Source organism: Antennarius striatus, chromosome 6 (assembly GCF_040054535.1).
Source record: "Antennarius striatus isolate MH-2024 chromosome 6, ASM4005453v1, whole genome shotgun sequence".
In the NCBI taxonomy this organism is placed as follows: Eukaryota; Metazoa; Chordata; class Actinopteri; order Lophiiformes; family Antennariidae; genus Antennarius; species Antennarius striatus.
Window position 1 is genome coordinate 13,454,858 of NC_090781.1, and position 18,941 is coordinate 13,473,798.

Here is an 18,941-nt window from a genome sequence, read left to right on the forward strand (position 1 = left end):
TCTCCTAGAAACTCCTGCCATCAGTGCTGATGTTCAGCACTGATGCTGAGTGAACAGAAACATTTATGTAAAACCATGTATTAATTACATTAATATATACATTAATTACATTAATAACACATTCATTTATTACTGAGCGTTGAATGTAGTTCTTTGAATGTACTTTTGTATGATAGACTTGCTGCATCTGCAACGACTAAACCCCTACTAATTCCGACAACAATACACACACACACACACACACACACACACACACACACACACACACACACACACACACACACACACACACACACACACACACACACAAATTCTCTTCCATTGGGACACAAGGTGTATTAGTGATGGAAAGTTTTTCCAGCTCTTGACAATATTTTTAAGTTAGCAAACATTTGACGGCAGCACGCATTTCACACAGCATTTCTTCCCAGAGCAACACAACACATTTCACATGATCTTCTGAGTAACACAGCATGCATGCCCTGCTTCAGCCTAACTAGTAACTATCAGTTATTATCTGGTTCCTTTCCGTTTAACTATTACATCCCACGAAGGCATCCGGAAGTGCACTACGTTCTGTGAGTCTCGGACTTCCATGAGACCCAATAGTGCTTTAAACAGTCGATAAGAGTGTGAGGAAAAGGTAATACAGACAGAAGGTGGTTTAAGGAGGAGTTCATAAACATTTTAAATTACCGTAAATAATAAGATAAATAATCGCGGAATTTGTTAATAGCGTGTGGTTCCTGGAACGCATTAACCACGAGGAATGATGGTGCACTGTATACCTTTTTAGGTACACATCTCTGAAACCTGATGAGATATTATCACAAAACAAAAAGCAACATTTTCAGGAAGCCAAAGTCACAAAAATGTGTAGGTCAGGGTAAAATGTTGAATTCAGGGGTGTCACGGCCTTGCCTTGCTATTATTATTATTATTATTATTATAGTATTATTATTATTATTATTATTATTATTATTATTATTATTAACTATTACTATGACCACTATGAAGCAGCAACCTGACTAAAAATAACATTTATGTCTCTAAATTTAATTAAAATTAGTTAACTAAATTTGAGATTGAGATTCTATACATATTTGCAAGACAAGAAAAAAAAACTTTCTGAAACATTTCAGGCCCAACGAACAGTTTCTATTGTATTTTTTTACATGTCTGTAGGTATTGGTTTCTGTTAGCGACTCTAACATATTTGTTTTACTTTTATCCACTTCTTATAATATATTTCATTAAAACAATCAATTATGACATCATATGGTACCCTATTACGTTTTGGTATAATATTTAGCTTCCTTAATGTTGCTACTTAATGTTTTTTGTTTGGATTACTACTCTGCAGGTAATACACTACACAAATACCTGTGATGTCTCAACACAACGAACAACATGTTGTTGACAGAAGAAGTTAGCTCTGACCACTGATACACACCATGCTCAAAGCCACAACAAAAGCCATCAGAAGTGATTCTTCCCCTCCCTCTGCCCTCCCCCTCCCTTGTAAGCCTAAAAAATAAAGCAACCTTTCTGAGATTAAAGATGCAGCTCATCTTCAGAGCCAACAGTGTGTCTAGGAGGCGAGTGAAGACAGACTGTGATGATGAGTGTGTGTGTGTGTGTGTGTTTGGCTGCATTTATGTGAGTGTTGCAATGTATGCTTGGGTTTGGGACAGTATTTTCGGCTGACTTTGCAGGCTTTTACTGTAGTCCTTGGTGAGCACAGAGAGGGAGACTTGATACCATCATCCAATTCAAAGTAAAGACAAACAAAATCATTTACTTCTAAACTGTTAGGGTTCAAACTGCAGTTAGCAGGTGAGTGATTATGGATAACACATCCAATTAGCGTTTGATTACAGGAGGATGTGAGTCATTACAAGTGTGGGAGATACACACCACAGACACACAAGATCTGCACAACAGAGCTGGATCTACCTTGGCTTTAAAACCATTGGTTTCCTAAAATCACTGATCAATGAGATCTTAGATGGCAACATCACATTTGGGAGCACATAATAGAATAATAAATACACAAATCAACACTCATCTCACTGAAGGGTTTCTTAACCTACATTAAGGAAGATTCAGCACAAATGGACGTAATGCTGTCATCTAAGAAAAGTCATGGATTTCTACGGCTACAACATCTCCATGTCCATACCTGCCTGGAGAGGCAAAACAAATCAATGAGAGATTCATCCAAAGTACCACTAGCTCTACTACTACTACTATTTAGGGGTTGACATCAGGATTTGGTTGTTTGCTGTGGCTCATGATCAAAGTTTTGTGTTTGCTCAGTGATATTTAACTGCTGTATTTAGGAGATAAAGATTCAACAGCAAATTACCAGGTCCCAGTCAACCAACCCTTAGAATTCAGAACCACATCATCATTTGGAAATTGTGATTCAGAACCCCTACGACTAGCAAATGCTCAGTGTTTTGTTTTGACCTAGGTTCATTTTGTTGTCTTTAGCTGCACCATCTCTGCACTCAAGACATGCAATTTCACAAATGGAAAATAAAACTGATTTTGTAACATACAGTAGAGTCCAGCAAAGACATGCACAGGTCAGTCCGCCATCGCAGAAAATAGACACGTGGTGTGAGTGAAGAGGTGAGAAAAGACAGGAAGAGAAAAAAGAAAAATCATTGGGTGGGGGTGGGGGGGGTGTGCTGAGTGTGATGTCCTTGTGTGGTCACTGTGTGAGGAGCTGCTTGTCCGCGGACTCCCCCTGTGCCCCTTCCCCTGGTCCCCCCATACCATCTCTGTCTGTCGCACCTCAAAGGATGGCTCCTCCCCCTCCTGTTCTCCCCCTTCGTCTTCCTCACCAATGTGGCAGCTCTAGAGAGAGAAAGCAGAAAAAAAAGGGAATTAAGACAAAATTCTAGATTTCTGTCCAGATAATTCAGACTTTGTCAAGTTGAGAAGCACAGTGTGTTTGTGTACGTGAAGTGTGAACCTCACACTTCAGGTACACTATCTTACCTTTGCCATAATATCAGCATAAGACATATAGAGATGGTCAACATCAAGTTTACTGTAATGAGAACCCAGGTAAGACGAATCAGTGAACACCATGGAGGAGCAGGTAATAAAAAGTGACCCGCAGGACAAGGAAGAAGCTGTTACGTCTTTTCTGTGAGAGCTGTGCGGCTGAAATGAAGAATCAGCTGATGAAGGGGGTCAGGCTTCGTCTCGGTCTCCTCTTCCTCTTCCTCCTCTTCCTCCATGGCTTTCTAATTTGATTATTTGAGAAAAAATGATTCTTGAGAGAAGGATTAGTACTGGGTACAATATGCCATGACTACCATGCCTTCTTTTATTTGACGAACTATACAATTAAGGAGAGTGACTTACTGATAAGTCATCAATCATCTTGTCCTCAAATGAGTAGCCCTCGGTCTCTAACCAATTTCTTTTGTAGGCATCCAAGAACATGTTGGTTGCTCGATGACTGTTGGAGGAGAGGTAAACAAGACTTCAGGGTGATGAAATGGTGCAACACGTTTGACTCCTTCAGATTTATTTATTGAGTGTGAAGGGAATCATTACGTGGGGATGTTGTACAGGGGTGTCATCCTGAAACAGGCAACCACAGCCCTGCGACGCTGTTTGGACAGCAGCTTGTGCCACACCATTTTCTTTGACTTGAAGGGATGCTCTGTCTAAAGCAAGTAAATAACACTTACAGAGCAATTCCTTGTGGAAAACATCTCTATCAAGAAAGCTGTAACTGCCCAGACAATGACTACATGTTGTATAGAATGGTTAAGCTGTTGCTCATACTCACTACTTCGATGTGGTAAAGGACAGCTGATACTTCTTGTACCCTTTTAACCACCTTCTCTGGGTCCTCGGCATCTTCAGCCTTTCCAGCCATCTCCTTATAAAGAGACATCTGCCAGCGCATGGCTGGGTCCTCCACCTGGCAAAATGTTTAAGGCTTTAATGCTTCTAAATGGGCAATGATATAAAGTAGCAATAAGATAAAGCATGTGAAGAGTTCTTTTTTAAAATTTCTTCCCTAATATGCAAGGCAGTCGATACATCTACATACCTTTCCTTGCATATGCAGGTTGTTGTGCAAGAACTCTCTCACCTCTTCATCTGTGTCTTTCTAGAAGGGAAGAGAACACTGAGGACTGAGAAATTATCTGTTCACACAAAACAGTTTCATATCTTAAGAACTTTACACTGACACTTACTTTTGACTCTATACAAATTCCATTAGGAAAATATGCTTATATGTACTAAATACCAAGCATGTTAACATTTTATCCATGTTGGGACAAAACGCATTTGGTGAATTGACTTAAAACACATCAAGTACCAGTGAGTATCTGATCTTTGCAAGGTTGATGAGCTCCTGGTCTGCAGGAGAGCACATATTGAGGCCGATGGGAAGCAGCTTTTTTAATGCTGCAACAATAAGTGAGGTCTGCACAGAGTAGCGATCCCCCCGCCGCTTCTTCTTGGTACGTTCTTGTTCTGAGCCTCCAGACTAAAAGGAGAAACAAGAGTTCAGACCAATCCTTCACCATTCAGATTTCAGATGCCTCTCCCACATATCCAATAATTCCTTTTCAGAAGACATTTTTTTGTAAAATCTAAAGTTTTCATGTCTATTCTATAAAAGGTAACGGGGAAGACAAAATAAAACATATCAGGAAATTGTAGATTGTGATACTGAAAACCAATTGTCAAATACCCTTTTACACATACCACAACATGCGGTAACAGCTAAGTGTAAGTTCTTTTTTCATCAGCTAGAATCTGCCAGACCAAAGAGTACAGTTTGGGGGGGTTCCAGGTACTTCATTGCTACATCAGCAATCATCACAATGCAGCCTCACTGTTAGTAACGCAGTGGCCAGACAGGACATCCTGTCCATTGGAAAGCACACAGAACAGCACAAGTCTATGGGCTCAGCTCCATTGCCTTGGAGCTCTTCTCACACACTCCTGTCCTGAGGCTGCCAATGCTCATTACTGACTGTTGTCTGGCCTCACAGCACCTCCTCTGCCCTGAGTGTGTATGTGGCATGTGTGTGCATGAAGGTAGACCTGCCCTTTGGGCAGAGAGAGGCCTTGTGATGATCAGGTAACAGAAGATCATAACAGTAATGTTAATCTGATAGCCATGGAGAGGAGGTTTCCATATTTATCTTAGCAACTATGAAGGGAAAAATCAGTAAAACAGTGATTAGATATTCAGTGATTTCATAACTTAATGGTGTCAATGAATTAGACATGGAGGGACGACTCCAGTTAGTAACTATGATGACAGCTACTGCATGTGGCGATGTCGAGCTAGTTTAAGTTTCCCTCGACAGACCCAGCGAGCTAAATGTGTTGCAAATGGACCAGGGGAACTACAAAGGATGGTGTCTTTTTGTTGTCAACAAGTAGTAAACACAGAACCATTAAAAATATGCAAAAGAGAAGAGTCCCCTAGCGCAGGAATCTTTACCACAAAAGCTGAAAGATATCCAAGCGTCAATAAAAATTCAACATCACAGTAGCATCGTCTCCACAACGATATCCAACAGGGACGATCTGAAGGCAAACTGTTTATTGATTACGTATAACTGGGTGATGGTGCTCTGCTGTAGGAATGCATGCTCCAAAATAGGTCCACACCCGCTCAGCGGAGCACCATGAAACCTCTCAGGCTGCTATGAGCTACAGCAAAGAGTTTTCATCAAGCTACTCCAGACCCCTACTCACACATGTACAAACGCACACACACATCAAACCACAGATATACATCACTAACACACACACAAACACACACACACACACACACACACACACACACACACACACACACACACACACACGTATACACTCACGCACACACACTTAATTCTTACAATCATAAAATAAATCCCACTCACTCTTATTCTTTATTTAAGCACTATATACAATGTACAGTATTCAGTAAAATGTCTTTGCCCCAACAGATTTATGTTTTTGTTATATTTCTATAAGTTAGGTGTCTTTAGTTCACACTAATTGTGTATATTGTATATCAACTGTTGTTGCCTCTTATTGTTGCTCATCGATTCCAGTTTATTCTGTTGTTATTCTCCATTCATAAACTTTATTCTTTATGACTGTTAATTATCAAAGTTCTCTACTTTTTTGTACTCATTTTTGTCTCGTGGTGTTCTATTACTCTAAGGGTTTCTCCTGATTTAATCTTTGTTTGTGTGTATGTATGTGTGTGAACATTGGGATCTGTGTGTAAGAAGTGTGGGACTCCATGAGAGCTTGATGAAATGCCTCCTCAAACTCATGGTGCCATGCGGTCAGCACAGCGCTCGTGCACAAACACATTCTAACCTCTCCATCCCCGGCCTAGTGGCCCAGCGTCCAATCACGACACAGGATATATGGAGAAAAAACAGTTAGCGACACTCCTGCTACTGCCTAAACACCATATAATGCCAGTGACATTGTCCTGGTAAAGGGCTGTAATAAATGATGTAATAGCCTATCCTGTAAAATTTATCGAGGATGATTCTGACTGTCCTGCTTATGGCCTCCTGTATGAAAAAAGAAAATAGCAGCAAAAAATAAATCAAGAAGGAGTTTTATTTAATTTTTTCACTGCTTTGAATGGGTGGTGTTAGTGAAATATTAATTATTAGAGTTTAGTTTCATAATGGGTTACAGCTCTGGATATGAAGTAAGCAAATAAAACCTCTAATTAAATAATGGACTATTCTTTTCTTGACAATTTGATATTGTGTCTGTTCTCACCTTGCTCATCTTGCTCTTACTGTCAGCAGTCAGGAAGGACATGTTATTGATCTCATTCATCACTACAAAGTTCTGCTCCTCCCTCTTGAAGTTCTGTAATGTTTAAACCAGAAAAATGTTAGAAGCTACACCAGAGATAGAAATAATTACATTGTTAAAATTAGATTGGAAACCACAAAAACATAACTCACATGGGATTTTGACCAGAAAATGAAAACTTCTCCCACCATCCTAAAAAGCTCCTCTGCATCTGGGTCTGGACACGTCAACCATCTTGCCCTGCAAACAAAAAGAGTGACGACAACAATGAATCAACCTCTGCAAATGAATCACACAATATAAAATACACGGCAGTTCAGTTGCCACATTAATGATCCAAACTGGGTAAAATTTACAAAAAGAGAGGAAAGTATCACCTGTACTTAAAAAGCAATAATATATAGCATTAACAATCATGTGAAATCAGCTACCTGTTATTGTCCACGTAACGAATGAGCAGGGGGTAGAGAGCATACAGGTCCCGACACAGCACAGCAAACTCATCTCGAATGGTCCCGTTTTCACTGTCCACTTCTGTCTTGCCCTCCATACGTAGATGATCCTCCTCAGCCACCACCTTCCCAGAGCGCTTCTTCAGCTTTTCCATGGTCGGGATGAAGTGTGATTTAAGCATCTCTGGTTTAGCCCTGCTTACTATGGGCTGGGCAAATACTAGAAAGGGATACACAACAATCAATAGCTATGAGTTAATGTAAGAATGAGTGTAATATATTTGTCCAAATATGAGATGTATGAAAGGAATGTCATCTAGGATAATAGGGGCGCTTATTGTGACTGACAAGCAACCATGGGTGACACAATTAGAGACACAATCGGTCCATGGAGCAAATGCCCTCCATTGGAGGTCAGATGTCCCACACAACCTGAAATCATTTTGTGAACTCCTGCTCACTGACCTGCCAATCTCTTCATCCATGACGCCTCATCTATACCCAGGTTGTTAACCACAATCTTCATGATGCTACCCAGCAGCTGGTTGAGATGCTCCGAGGTGACAGAGGTGCACAGCTGACCTTCCTGGTCTGGGAAATTTTCTGGGCCCCTCTCCCACCAGCGTGGGAGGTAGTTACACAGCATGGGCAGAGTAATCTCAATCACATGGGGCATCTCTGTGTAGCGAGCTCCCGACTCAGCTAGGTCATGGATCTCCTTCATCAGGACCTCCAGCTCTGGGATGTCAGGGCACAACTCCTCTACTTGACTGGGAAGACCCAGAACTGAAAAGGAGAGAAGACAGATGAAATATAAGGTAAAGAGAGTACTAACACATTATTTATAAGTTGACAAAATCCAAATGCTAAAACCTACTAGATCTCTCTCTGGGAGTCTTGGTAGTATAAACAGAAAATGCGTTGAACTCATTCAGAGATGGTTCCAGGAAGGCCACTGGCATAGCAGCTGCTAAGTGTGCCAAACACTCGCCAAGAGCTGGACGCTCTCTGTACACGACAAAAATACCAATATCATATGTGTTGACATGTTCTCATAAAAACAATCTAAATCAATACATGATCCGTCTTTGACAGCAAATGTTACTTCATTATGATAATCCTGATTAAAAAGTTAAGGTCTCAATCCTGGTTTCTAACGTGGATATAAGTAGATATTATCATTATACTGTATATCATTATTATTATTATCATCATTATAATTATCATTACTATATTATTATTATTATTATTATTATTATTATTATTATTATTATTTGGAGACTGTATATCTTTACTCACTTCTCTGCATGCGGAGTCTTCACAGTGCCCAAAGAGTAAATACTGCACATTAAACGATAGCAGGATATTTGCAAGTCATCCACTGAGGGTGTGCGGAAGAGAGGGTTTGCATTAGCTTTTATTCAGTCCTTTGTGTTACAGAGTCAAAATGGAAAAGTAATGAACCATTTATCCAAGAAAGAGAAGCACTTCACTCACTCATGACATCGTCTCCAAATTGGTGTTGTGCAATGTGGTCAAACAGTGATGTGAGAACTGGTAGCAGGGCAATGGTGGTGTAGTTGATGTTCTGGGCCACACCTTTTACCTTCAGGAGAACACCACATCAACAAATTCACGAAAGAAATGTACAAAGTGTTATACCTAAACAACAGGTGTTGTCTCTTACCTGGTTTCGACTGGACACTTTGCCTAGTTTGAGATTCTCAACCATCTTCTCAATGTCATCTGCGGCACTCTCAAAGAACTGACGCAAGCCTGCCTTCACAATCTCAGGACCTGATTTCATGACGGTCCTTGAAAAAAGGAATACAAGCAAAAGTTTACATCCATGTCTGTCTGAAATCATGTATCAAAGGCTTTGAGTAAAATCTATTAAGACTATCCTTTGTCTAACTAATATTCATTACTATTTTAATTGCATCAAACAATCAAAGTTCAATTATAGAACAGAAGTTGACAATAAACTCAAGATTAATATCAATATCAATGTTTGCTGTCAAACCAGAGCTAGTGGTAGAAAATATATCACTTTAAAGAAAACTGTATGGACGTGACATCACACATAATTTTATCTGTTATACAGTATATTTAAGCAGCAAGTTACCTGGCATCAAGTGATCGTGAGAGGATATGCAGACAGTTGACCACTGCACTTGCATCTGTTCCTGAAAGCAGTGAACAGAGTCGTGTACTCAGCACGGCAGTCCAATTAAATAAATTACCTTTCTATTAATTTCAAGAAGCACTTTGGATTTAAAAGATTAAATGTAATATTAATGTTCTGGTACAGACTATATAATCAACAACTAATAACTAATAAAACCATTCATTCATCATTGATACTATAAGATGTAAGATATAGTAAACAGTAAGACATCACCTGCATTTTGCTCTATTGATTTCCTAGACAGGTTATAAGTATTATAAGACAAGTCATAAGTATTTACTATGTCATATAAGAAAGTCTTAAGCTACAGTACGATACGTTTAGCTACAGAACAACGCTATTTCTGCATTACTGACACCACTGCAGACAATCATGCTCAAATCACCCTCTGCTATAATGTACCAATATGAATCTGGGCCTTAAGAGTACTTTTAAAATATCATGAATATCGTGCACATACAAAAATCACATCTCTTCCACATATACCAACATTTCTAAAGAATAGAGTGCAGGCAGATTTTGCCCATTTTACCCATTTTTACACCACATGAACATATAGGATTCTAGACACAGCTGCAAGTGATATATGATGGGCATGAAATATAAAATGCTGTAAGCTTATGGTAAAAATGTTTGTTGATATTGTTTAACAATTTCATTGGTGGATTTTATCTATTTAATACAGCATTCTGTAAGGAGCATCTGAAACCTTAACCATGAATGATGGTTTTTATCATTCATTTATTTATATGCCAGTCATTTCTGTTAAAGTTCATTTTTATACTGAATTATAAAGCCTTTTGTAAAGTTTGTTTTAATATGATCTCTAATTTACCATCAGCGTTCTTTTCAGTGAATTCAACTGTGATAACACCACCAATGACAGTTTGCAGATTTGTATGATGAATCAATGCATCTGGTGTTCTGCAGTTTCTTCTGCAACCACGAGCAAAACTTGTACAGCAGTCTGGTGTCATTAGTGATCCAGATACACCTTTGAATTTTTGTATCTAATGAAAACATTCCATATGCATGTTTACAGCTGTGTATACACAGTGTTTTAGTCATCTGGTTGCAGAAAACGTGAAAACCAAGCAGAAGATGAGCTGAAGAAAGAGAAGCATTAGATGGGAAACTCCAGTTAAGAGTGTCAATCGGCAGAGCTGTTTAGTACAGAAAAGGGCAGGTGGGAAGAAAGAGGCCATAAATAAGATCTGGACAAATCACGACATACAAAAATAAATAATAAGGACAGAGATGGTGACAACGCATCACGCCACCATGCAGATTCCTTACCAAATAGAGATACTCTGTGCCTCACCAAAGCAGCCAACTTACAGAAGATACTGGGGTTGGAGGAGAAAAGAGGAAGGGGAGGAAGGTGAAGGAGGACAGGAAGGGTTAACAAGATGGGAACAGTGTTTGGGGTGACACAGAGCAAAAGGGAGGTCAAGGAAATAAAGGATATTACACAGTAGGAGTGATGCAGAAACATAAAAGGAGAGGGCAGACACAGTCACACAGAAGAAGAATACTAAAGGAACGGTACAGGGTAAAGTGCTCAGGTCAAATAATTCAAATCAAAACAAATAAATTCCATCAACGATGTTTTCAAAGCACATACCTCGCTATCATCTCCTTCTCCTTATTGGAGGAATGGCCTCCACTTCCCAAGACTTTAGCTGGAGTGGAGAGGAAGTAAAGGCAGTGGTTCTTGAAGTACTGATTTACCAGTGGCAAAAGAATCTAAACAAAAAAAAACAAAAAAAACAAGAAGGTTTGAAATAAACTGGATGAAAAATCTTCAATTCAAATACTGCTAACAAATATTTCAAAAAGATGACTCTTCTAGTGTTAGTTGAGGTGCTATCAGCACTCACTGTCTCTGAAGCATCAAACAGCTCACCTTGGCAAAGAATTTGATCTCTTGCTCATGTGGTGACTTCTCCACTCTACCACTGCTAACAACAGCCTCTATTTGGAATAGAGACAAACAAATAAAGAAATAAGTAGGTAGGCTTTCAGTCAACAGGCACACAAAGGAATGCTCAAACTTTTGTCTGTACCGAGATGGGCAATGAACTCCTGGGCAATATCCATCCATTTTAGAAGCTTCTGGAGGAAGCCATAGGCAAAACGCTTCTCGATGGAGGAGATGTCCTGCTCCATGTCTTTGAGACCCCTGAGGGAGGGAGAAGAGGCAGTGAAGGAAAGAAGGAGAAAATCACAGAGAGAAGAATCAAAGGAAGCACAAAAAAGCTGATCTTAAAGTAAAACTATAAGAAGAGCGTGGTTACCTTGTCACAGCATATCCATTGAGCTGGAGGAACTTGAGCAGATCCTGTGCCTTCTCTCTGTCCCTGGCTTTCTCCTTAGCAGTGAGGGTGTCATAAGGCACAAGCAAAGGATGAGTGCCACCACCTGAAAAAGAAAAAAACAATTTTGGACTCAAACACAATGCCTCTAGAAACAAAATTCTTCACTGAGATTTGTAACAGAAAACCACCCAAACCTTTGGCCTGTAGTTCCAACTTCTTCTTCCTACCCCAAGTGTTGTGATAGTTTTCAGCCAGTTGCTCAGCCATAGACTGAACAAAGAAGAGAAGAAATTTAAGCGTCAGCTGACAAATGTTCTACCAAAATATGAGATCTCTAAGTTCTGTGAGTGGCTGAGAAATTGATGCATACCTGCAGCTCTCTGGACAGGGCCATTGCTGTGATGTCCACTGGCTGAGGGTTATAGCCATGACTGGGATCATACGTAGCCTGTAGACAAAAGATGAGTCTTTATTGATCCAGTTTTGGAGAACTCAAAAGTGGAATCCACAAAGCTGGGCAGAAGTGGCCCTTTCTTTCACAGTTCATTAGAATGACATCAAAGATCTCTTTTGAAATTAGCAATCCTTTTGTTTGCTTCTTGAGAATGGAACAGTTAGCAAAGTGAAATCTCAAAGGACATCAAGTGAGGATGTCTGACAAGAATAAAGCAGGGTAACAGACTGTTGAGCACATCGCAATCTACTCAGTTGGTAAAAACAGAAAAGAATGACAAGGCAAAAACCAGTGTGTGTCATCATCTAATGATACAAGATGTCATGAATACTCAACAATATTATTACATCTCTCTTCAAAGATGTGATGTATTGTAATTATCAAGGTTCGTGGGTTAGTTCGTCCTAACCGTTGCAGATAGAAAGACGAAACAAAAAGCATATTACTCGGGCAGCAAAGGGGATGAAAATGAGATGATGACCTTGACCTTGAGAAAACTAGGTCAAGGTCAAATTTCAACTTTTGTACACTCAGGAACCGGGTAAGATAGAAAGAAGAGGGAGAAGGCCAGCGTGAGTAAGACCATAGATCAAAGCTAGTGCTTTGATCAATGACAGTAGCTCAGAGCACTAGCTTTGATCTTTGACCTATGCAAGTAGGTCAGGGTAAAATTTTTAATTTAGGGCTGTTGCGGGATGTTGCAGTCTGTGACTGCATTGGTTCTAGTTATTATTGTTGTTGTCGTTGCTGTTGTTGTTGTTGTTATTGTTGCTGCTGTTAAAGGTTCAAAAGTCCTAGAAAGGCCATTAAACTCAAAGCAGCATTTAGGTTTGATAGTCGAGTTCAAGGTGAACACCTGCAAGATGTGTAAGCTGTGTTTCAGTGTGACTGTTTCTACCTGAGCCGTTTGGGAGATCTTGCGCGTAGCTGCCTTCTTCTCAACTTCTCCCTCCCCATCTCTGGCTTTCTCCAGGGTCCACTCCCAGGCCAGCATGGCTTTGATGGACTCTTTAATGGGCCAACGATAAATCTCCTTGTCCTGAAAAATAGAGAGAAGAGCAGTTTTGAAAACCAACAATAAAAAAAATAAAAAATACTTGCATTCATAATTCATAATAATTAAATTTAATGACTAAACAAAACTGGTGTGACAAGTCATTAGTTACATTTTGCTAATAAGCAGGCTGCTACAGTTGTTAAGTGTGAAGATTATTGAGATTCAGACTATGTGCGTATCCTCACCTTTTCAGAAAAGGTTTTGTATGGTCTCAGCATTGGGTGGGTTTTAGCATCCTCATCTAACGCCTCTCCATAGGTCCAGTTGTTCTGAATCTGTGTATTGATTTAAGCAATGGAATCATTACAACATTACAATGTACTAATGCCATCTATGTGTGGTTGTTCACATTTTTTTATAACTGACCTTTTCAAAAGCCCATTTGTCATGAGTGTGCTCTGCATACTTGTTGATGAACAAATCCAGCCTCTCTGGGATGATGGTGCTGTGAGAAGATGAGCTTACACTTAATATTGCAAGGCTGTGAATAGTGTTTCCTACTAACTACACTTTGTATTGCACACATTAGTTCATAGCTTATTTGTACTACGGTGTGTTCACTCTGAGTGCTTAAATCAATTGGTATTTTCCCCGATGTCTTCACTATTTTTCACACAGCATATTTATGCCAGTATTTAAAGTTTAAAATATCACATACTTAATGGTTTGAACTGATTGATTAATTCTCTAACAGTCACGTTAGTGTATAAAAAAAATTAACCTGATTGCTTCTTTAAATAAACATTAACAAGCGATCTATAAAACTATGTGAAGAAACTCAAATGCAGCTCATCTGTTTAAGTTTTGCTGTGCTTCCTTTTCCTGCTCACTTGGTGGTCTCAACTGGTTTGGGATCAAAGTTGCCTTCAGCATCCACAGAGGCCTTCTTCTCAGTGTGAGAGGGGTAGCTAGCATCCACGTAGTCTGGCGGGATGGCTCCTGCTATTGCACAGAGGCAGGGCATGGCAATCTTGAAGAGCTCTGCGTCAAATTTCTGCGGTTCAGACGAAAGACAAGTCACATTAATAATGATGTTGACTTTGACCTTGAGGACCTGTACAAAAAACTGTGGTATGGTCTGACAACAAAAGATTAGATTCACACCTTATGAGCCAGAGATTCAAAGATTCCCCAGAAGAGTTTTCGAGAAAGATGTAACTCTTCCTCTGAGGTCACCCCAAAATTAGCCCATCCGTTCGGCAAGCAGTAGTACTTCCAACAACGCTCATAGTGGTTAGTCAACAGCTGCAGAAAATCAGAGAGGAAAACAAAATACTAACTGTACACACAAGTCTTTTACAAGTCATACCTCCATATAACAACTGTTAGCGACACAATAGTCACTTCATGTGTAAAGGTATCTCTGCTCTTGATAATGCTTAATTGAATTGGTTGGACTTTAGATACAAAATATGGAGATCTACCTCAATTTCATTCAATATTGATCACTTCAATATAACAGTAGATCAATAAGTTTAAAAAGCAGACAAACCTTGAGCGGCATCTTTGCATATTCGTTGAGGATGGGCACATCAAATACCAGCCGTCTAAGCAAGTGCTGGAGCATGGATGGTCGAAGGTACCTATGAATATCATCACAATACTGCATGAAGATTAAACTGTTAGTTCATGTTCATATGTTTGTGTCTACCCACGTTTTAATCATATAAAAATTCACAGTACTTTAGTGACTCTGATTATTATCCATTTCCATCATCAATAAAAATTTTCTAAATAAAGATTTTTAAATTATTACTGACTTGCAAAGTGACATCAAGCATTCCTCTATGACGTCCCTCTGAGCCTTGGTAAGGGCTCGGCCGCGAGATAAGCGATAGATGGTGTGGAGCATAGAGTCGATCATGATGGCCCGGTGGTCTGTCCCAGCAAACAATGGAGCACACTTTGTGAGCAGAGGCAGAACAGCTGAGCAGAGGTACCGGTTCAGTGCCAAGGCCATTTCAGTCGTACTGAATGCCACCTAAATCAGAGAGGAAGACATAAATACCTTAGTATTCTGATGTATTCCATCAGCATACATGTCTTAACGTCTCATCTGTGCTTTTCGTACTCACTGTGTCCAAAGACGCTGCCGCTCTCATGTCAGGCAGGAAGCCAACTTCAAGCACATGAAGCAGGAAGTCCTGATTGTCAATACCATACACTCTATCAAGGAACAGCACCATGGAGGCTTTGTGGTCTGGTACAAAACTGGCTGACATCCTAGGCTCAATAATCTGAGCATCTGTGGTAAAAACAGAAAAAAAATCACATGAGCAGAAGGATTCCAAAGTATTGCCAATTTGATGGTCCATTCAGAATAGCAGATGAACCTCCAACCTTTGCCGTAGGAGGGAATCTGCACAGGCAAGCTAATGACTCCCACCAGATCCTCTATTGGCACTAGAGACCTTAGGATGGCTCTGATTCTCAGGGCTTCACCCTTGCCTGCTTGAATTAACTGTAGATATGAACATGAAATAAGTGTTGTACAAGATTAAATAATTGATGACTTCAAACACACAGTGAGCTGAACACGAGGGAAGCTGCTGCGGCAAAGATTTCAAGTCTCAATAGACAATGACTTTGGTACAAAGCAATGTTGTGTTGATAATACCAATATACAAATACACTCATAATACACCTAGACTTAAGTTGAAAATGAATTTGACTGATAATAATTATAATGTTATTGACTACTCGTTTGGTGGTGATAGTTGAAATAACCTGATCTCTTTACAGCTTCTGCTGGGGAATGAAAGAAATCAACATCCTGATCAGCTGTTTGACTCACGTGCATTTCAGGAGCGCAGCGCCCCAGCAGATCAATGAGGGCAGAGTAGAACGACATGATGGCATTTCCTAGATGCACTCTGTTCTCCTCCTGCTGCTCCTCACCACCAAACCTGTCAATGAGGAAAACATATGTTGCTTTAAAAGCGTGATCCTAGCATAGCTATGAAAATTGAAACAAGACACAAAAATACCCATTAATGTTTTTGCCTATCAAGTCAGAGGTGATTGCACCTGTGTGTTCCAGCATCATGTGACCTACATGAAACGCCTGTCCTTTTTGACAGTGGGTCCGTCCCTTGCTGGATCCTCTGAAATCTTGATGGCCTCCTCCATTGCAGCCAGCAGACCATTCCCACCTTCTCCTCTCAGGGCTGGGCCAAAGCACTCAGGACGGCGGATCAGCAGACGCACCACAACATTGGCATTCTCTTCCACACTTTCTCCTGTAAGGAACAAATGTAATGTTAGTGACACTATTAGCTCAGAACTGCATTTGCGATCATTATATGGGAGGACTGACCATTAACAAAGACAGCAAAGCGGAGGAAATCCAGATATCTTTCTCCTCCACACGGGTTCCAACCAATGTCAGGGTAGCCCTTAGACAAAAGCATTGGACACATCTGCAGCCCGCAGCCTGCCAAGTACGTTACCACCTACATCACGCAAAGGATGCCAAAAAACATTATAACCACTCTGCTCTCCTACTGCATGTGTTTTTTCTTTCCTCTATTAATTTGTATTCTCCAACCATTTCCAGGTCCTGTTCCTGTAAGGCCAAGGCCAGTTCATTGTTGTCAATGCAAGAAGCTGCAGCCACGTCCAGAGGGGTGGAGCCACGCATGCCTGGAAATGTAAGATAACAGAGTCAAAAGCCTTGTTGCAGTTTATTAAAATATCTCATGACGAGCTTGGTTCATTAGTCCAACTGTATGACAACTGGAAAACAGCTGCATAGTGGGTGAACGAGTGCACTAGGTGGCTAACACTAACCTAAGCCGATGCCACTGTTCTGGAGCAGGTAACTCAAATGGTCAAACATGGAACGCTGGTTCTGCCGGCTGATACGGCAGAAGTAACACAGGAATCGACAGCAGTTGGTCACCATTTGGGGAAAACGAATCTCCTGGAGAAGGAAAAGTGATTAAATACTAATGAAAGTAGTCTGTTTACTTTGGGCTTCACTCCACAGCAATACTGCACATTCTAGCAGTGGAGTGGAGTGACCAAGAAGTGTAAAAATTTGACTGGTCAGACTGAAAAATCTAAACAAACTGAAAAGCCTCATTACCTTTGAGTCTCCACCTCCTCCCAACACATTGACCATCACCTCCATGACAGTCTCATGCATCCCAAGAGCCCTCATCAGATTGGGATGTTGGTAGAACACCTTGTTATTCATGATGTTCCTGAGAAAAATAAAGTCAGAGTTCATGTCACAGTTGTTTACTCACATACTTCACATGAACTACCTAGGTGCATTCTGCTTAAATACAGATAACTAACAGAATGGGGGTTTTTTTAAGTGGAATGAAATTGAAATGTATCATCACATCTCTCATTTTTATCACAAATGCAGATGGATAACTGACCCAATGCTCTGGATCATGAGCCTCTCCTCTTCTGGGCCCATCTGGACAATAAGCAGCGAACGTATTTGTCCTAAACACTCAAGCAGATCCATGGTGTCCTGAACAGACACGGCGTTGATGGCGTAGGCTTTAGGCAGCGCTCGGATCAGCTCACCGAGGCCGTCATACTGCCTGTGCAGCAGGCTGAACATTAGACGCACCAGCTCAGGGTTCTGAATGAAGGACTCCTGAGCCCAGTGAATCATGGTGTGAGAGATCAGTTCCTGAAGGGTGCCTTGGTGAAATGGACACAAAGGGGAACATAATAAAGGATCATTTTGCGACTTCTGATTCAAAATGATTTGGCTTTTACTCTTACTGGGCTTTGACTCCTCCTCAGTCTCAGTTTTCTCCTCCTCTGTCTTCTTGCGCAAGCTCTTGATTTTGTCAACCAAACTGAGGAGTCTGCCACTAAGTGAGGTGTCCACCTCTTCTTCCTCTTCCTCCTCCTCAATATGTATACCTATATGAACAGGTAGTATTCACAGTTTAACATTCTTAAGACAAAAGCAATTCACACCACCAAAGAGGTTTCTGTGGAGAGCTTCTCACCACAGTGAAGCAGGAGGTCATTGTGAAACTCTCCCAGAGTGTCCCGCACCTCCTCAGGCACAGGACAGTTATCCTCCTCCCCATGCTTAAAGTGAGTCAGCAACAGAACCTTAAAAAGGGAAAGTAGAAGACAACTGCATTAGCATATTTTGTCAGACTTGCTTCTGCTCATTCTTTCTAAGACCTTTTGACAAAACTACAATGTTTTCCCTTTTTTCCCCAATACACGATGTGTTAATTTGTTGCTCTGACATTCTCTATCATGAAACATTACATTAGATTGGAAACATTCTGAAAATAAATTTAACAGCATCATCACAGGAAGTGAATCATTAGACGGATTTTGTTTTCCAAATCCAAATGAAATTGAAATCGTGAACATACCATGGATTTCCAAAAAAAAAAAGAAAAAAAAAGATAATCAGCACCTGGTCCTGTGGTGGTGAACGAAACTCTCGTGTCTTGCGAGCAGTCTCAGCAGCGGACATGGTGAAGGCTCTCATTAGCTGGTTGTAACGAACGCGTTGGTTTTCTTGAATGTCATGGACAAACTGGTCTGAATAGGCTACAATGGCTTCCACTCGGTGTCGCAGTTCACAGTCACAGAAGTACTGCAGAAGTGTGCACATCTGAGAGAGGAAGACACGACAAGTGAATTTAAGTGG

The 18,941-nt window shown here is 40.5% G+C and overlaps 1 protein-coding gene across 3 annotated transcripts in view; it reads right to left on the reverse strand.

Moving 5' to 3' along the window:
• The window catches only part of ryr1b (ryanodine receptor 1b (skeletal)), a 60,900-nt gene that overhangs the window by 13,189 nt on the left and 28,770 nt on the right, over positions 1 to 18,941 (reverse strand). For 2 of the 3 annotated variants that reach the window (XM_068318273.1, XM_068318272.1), the window contains 44 exons: positions 18,705 to 18,905; positions 18,277 to 18,385; positions 18,044 to 18,187; positions 17,686 to 17,959; positions 17,385 to 17,502; positions 17,087 to 17,219; positions 16,845 to 16,939; positions 16,614 to 16,749; positions 16,353 to 16,536; positions 16,092 to 16,203; positions 15,638 to 15,758; positions 15,373 to 15,542; positions 15,058 to 15,278; positions 14,790 to 14,880; positions 14,402 to 14,542; positions 14,128 to 14,291; positions 13,664 to 13,742; positions 13,483 to 13,572; positions 13,139 to 13,279; positions 12,157 to 12,234; positions 11,981 to 12,056; positions 11,766 to 11,889; positions 11,535 to 11,650; positions 11,375 to 11,442; positions 11,093 to 11,214; positions 10,765 to 10,814; positions 9,406 to 9,466; positions 8,968 to 9,094; positions 8,778 to 8,886; positions 8,580 to 8,661; positions 8,158 to 8,288; positions 7,746 to 8,066; positions 7,260 to 7,500; positions 6,981 to 7,068; positions 6,790 to 6,882; positions 6,370 to 6,384; positions 4,355 to 4,525; positions 4,082 to 4,141; positions 3,815 to 3,949; positions 3,577 to 3,689; positions 3,382 to 3,478; positions 3,154 to 3,260; positions 3,010 to 3,061; positions 2,785 to 2,865 (listed from right to left, as the gene is read on the reverse strand). In XM_068318273.1, coding sequence (XP_068174374.1) covers positions 2,785 to 2,865; positions 3,010 to 3,061; positions 3,154 to 3,260; positions 3,382 to 3,478; positions 3,577 to 3,689; positions 3,815 to 3,949; positions 4,082 to 4,141; positions 4,355 to 4,525; positions 6,370 to 6,384; positions 6,790 to 6,882; positions 6,981 to 7,068; positions 7,260 to 7,500; positions 7,746 to 8,066; positions 8,158 to 8,288; positions 8,580 to 8,661; positions 8,778 to 8,886; positions 8,968 to 9,094; positions 9,406 to 9,466; positions 10,765 to 10,814; positions 11,093 to 11,214; positions 11,375 to 11,442; positions 11,535 to 11,650; positions 11,766 to 11,889; positions 11,981 to 12,056; positions 12,157 to 12,234; positions 13,139 to 13,279; positions 13,483 to 13,572; positions 13,664 to 13,742; positions 14,128 to 14,291; positions 14,402 to 14,542; positions 14,790 to 14,880; positions 15,058 to 15,278; positions 15,373 to 15,542; positions 15,638 to 15,758; positions 16,092 to 16,203; positions 16,353 to 16,536; positions 16,614 to 16,749; positions 16,845 to 16,939; positions 17,087 to 17,219; positions 17,385 to 17,502; positions 17,686 to 17,959; positions 18,044 to 18,187; positions 18,277 to 18,385; positions 18,705 to 18,905 — 5,442 coding nt within the window. The remainder of the gene's footprint in view (positions 1 to 2,784; positions 2,866 to 3,009; positions 3,062 to 3,153; positions 3,261 to 3,381; positions 3,479 to 3,576; positions 3,690 to 3,814; positions 3,950 to 4,081; positions 4,142 to 4,354; positions 4,526 to 6,369; positions 6,385 to 6,789; positions 6,883 to 6,980; positions 7,069 to 7,259; positions 7,501 to 7,745; positions 8,067 to 8,157; positions 8,289 to 8,579; positions 8,662 to 8,777; positions 8,887 to 8,967; positions 9,095 to 9,405; positions 9,467 to 10,764; positions 10,815 to 11,092; positions 11,215 to 11,374; positions 11,443 to 11,534; positions 11,651 to 11,765; positions 11,890 to 11,980; positions 12,057 to 12,156; positions 12,235 to 13,138; positions 13,280 to 13,482; positions 13,573 to 13,663; positions 13,743 to 14,127; positions 14,292 to 14,401; positions 14,543 to 14,789; positions 14,881 to 15,057; positions 15,279 to 15,372; positions 15,543 to 15,637; positions 15,759 to 16,091; positions 16,204 to 16,352; positions 16,537 to 16,613; positions 16,750 to 16,844; positions 16,940 to 17,086; positions 17,220 to 17,384; positions 17,503 to 17,685; positions 17,960 to 18,043; positions 18,188 to 18,276; positions 18,386 to 18,704; positions 18,906 to 18,941) is intronic. The other variant, XM_068318274.1, reaches the window with a different exon arrangement.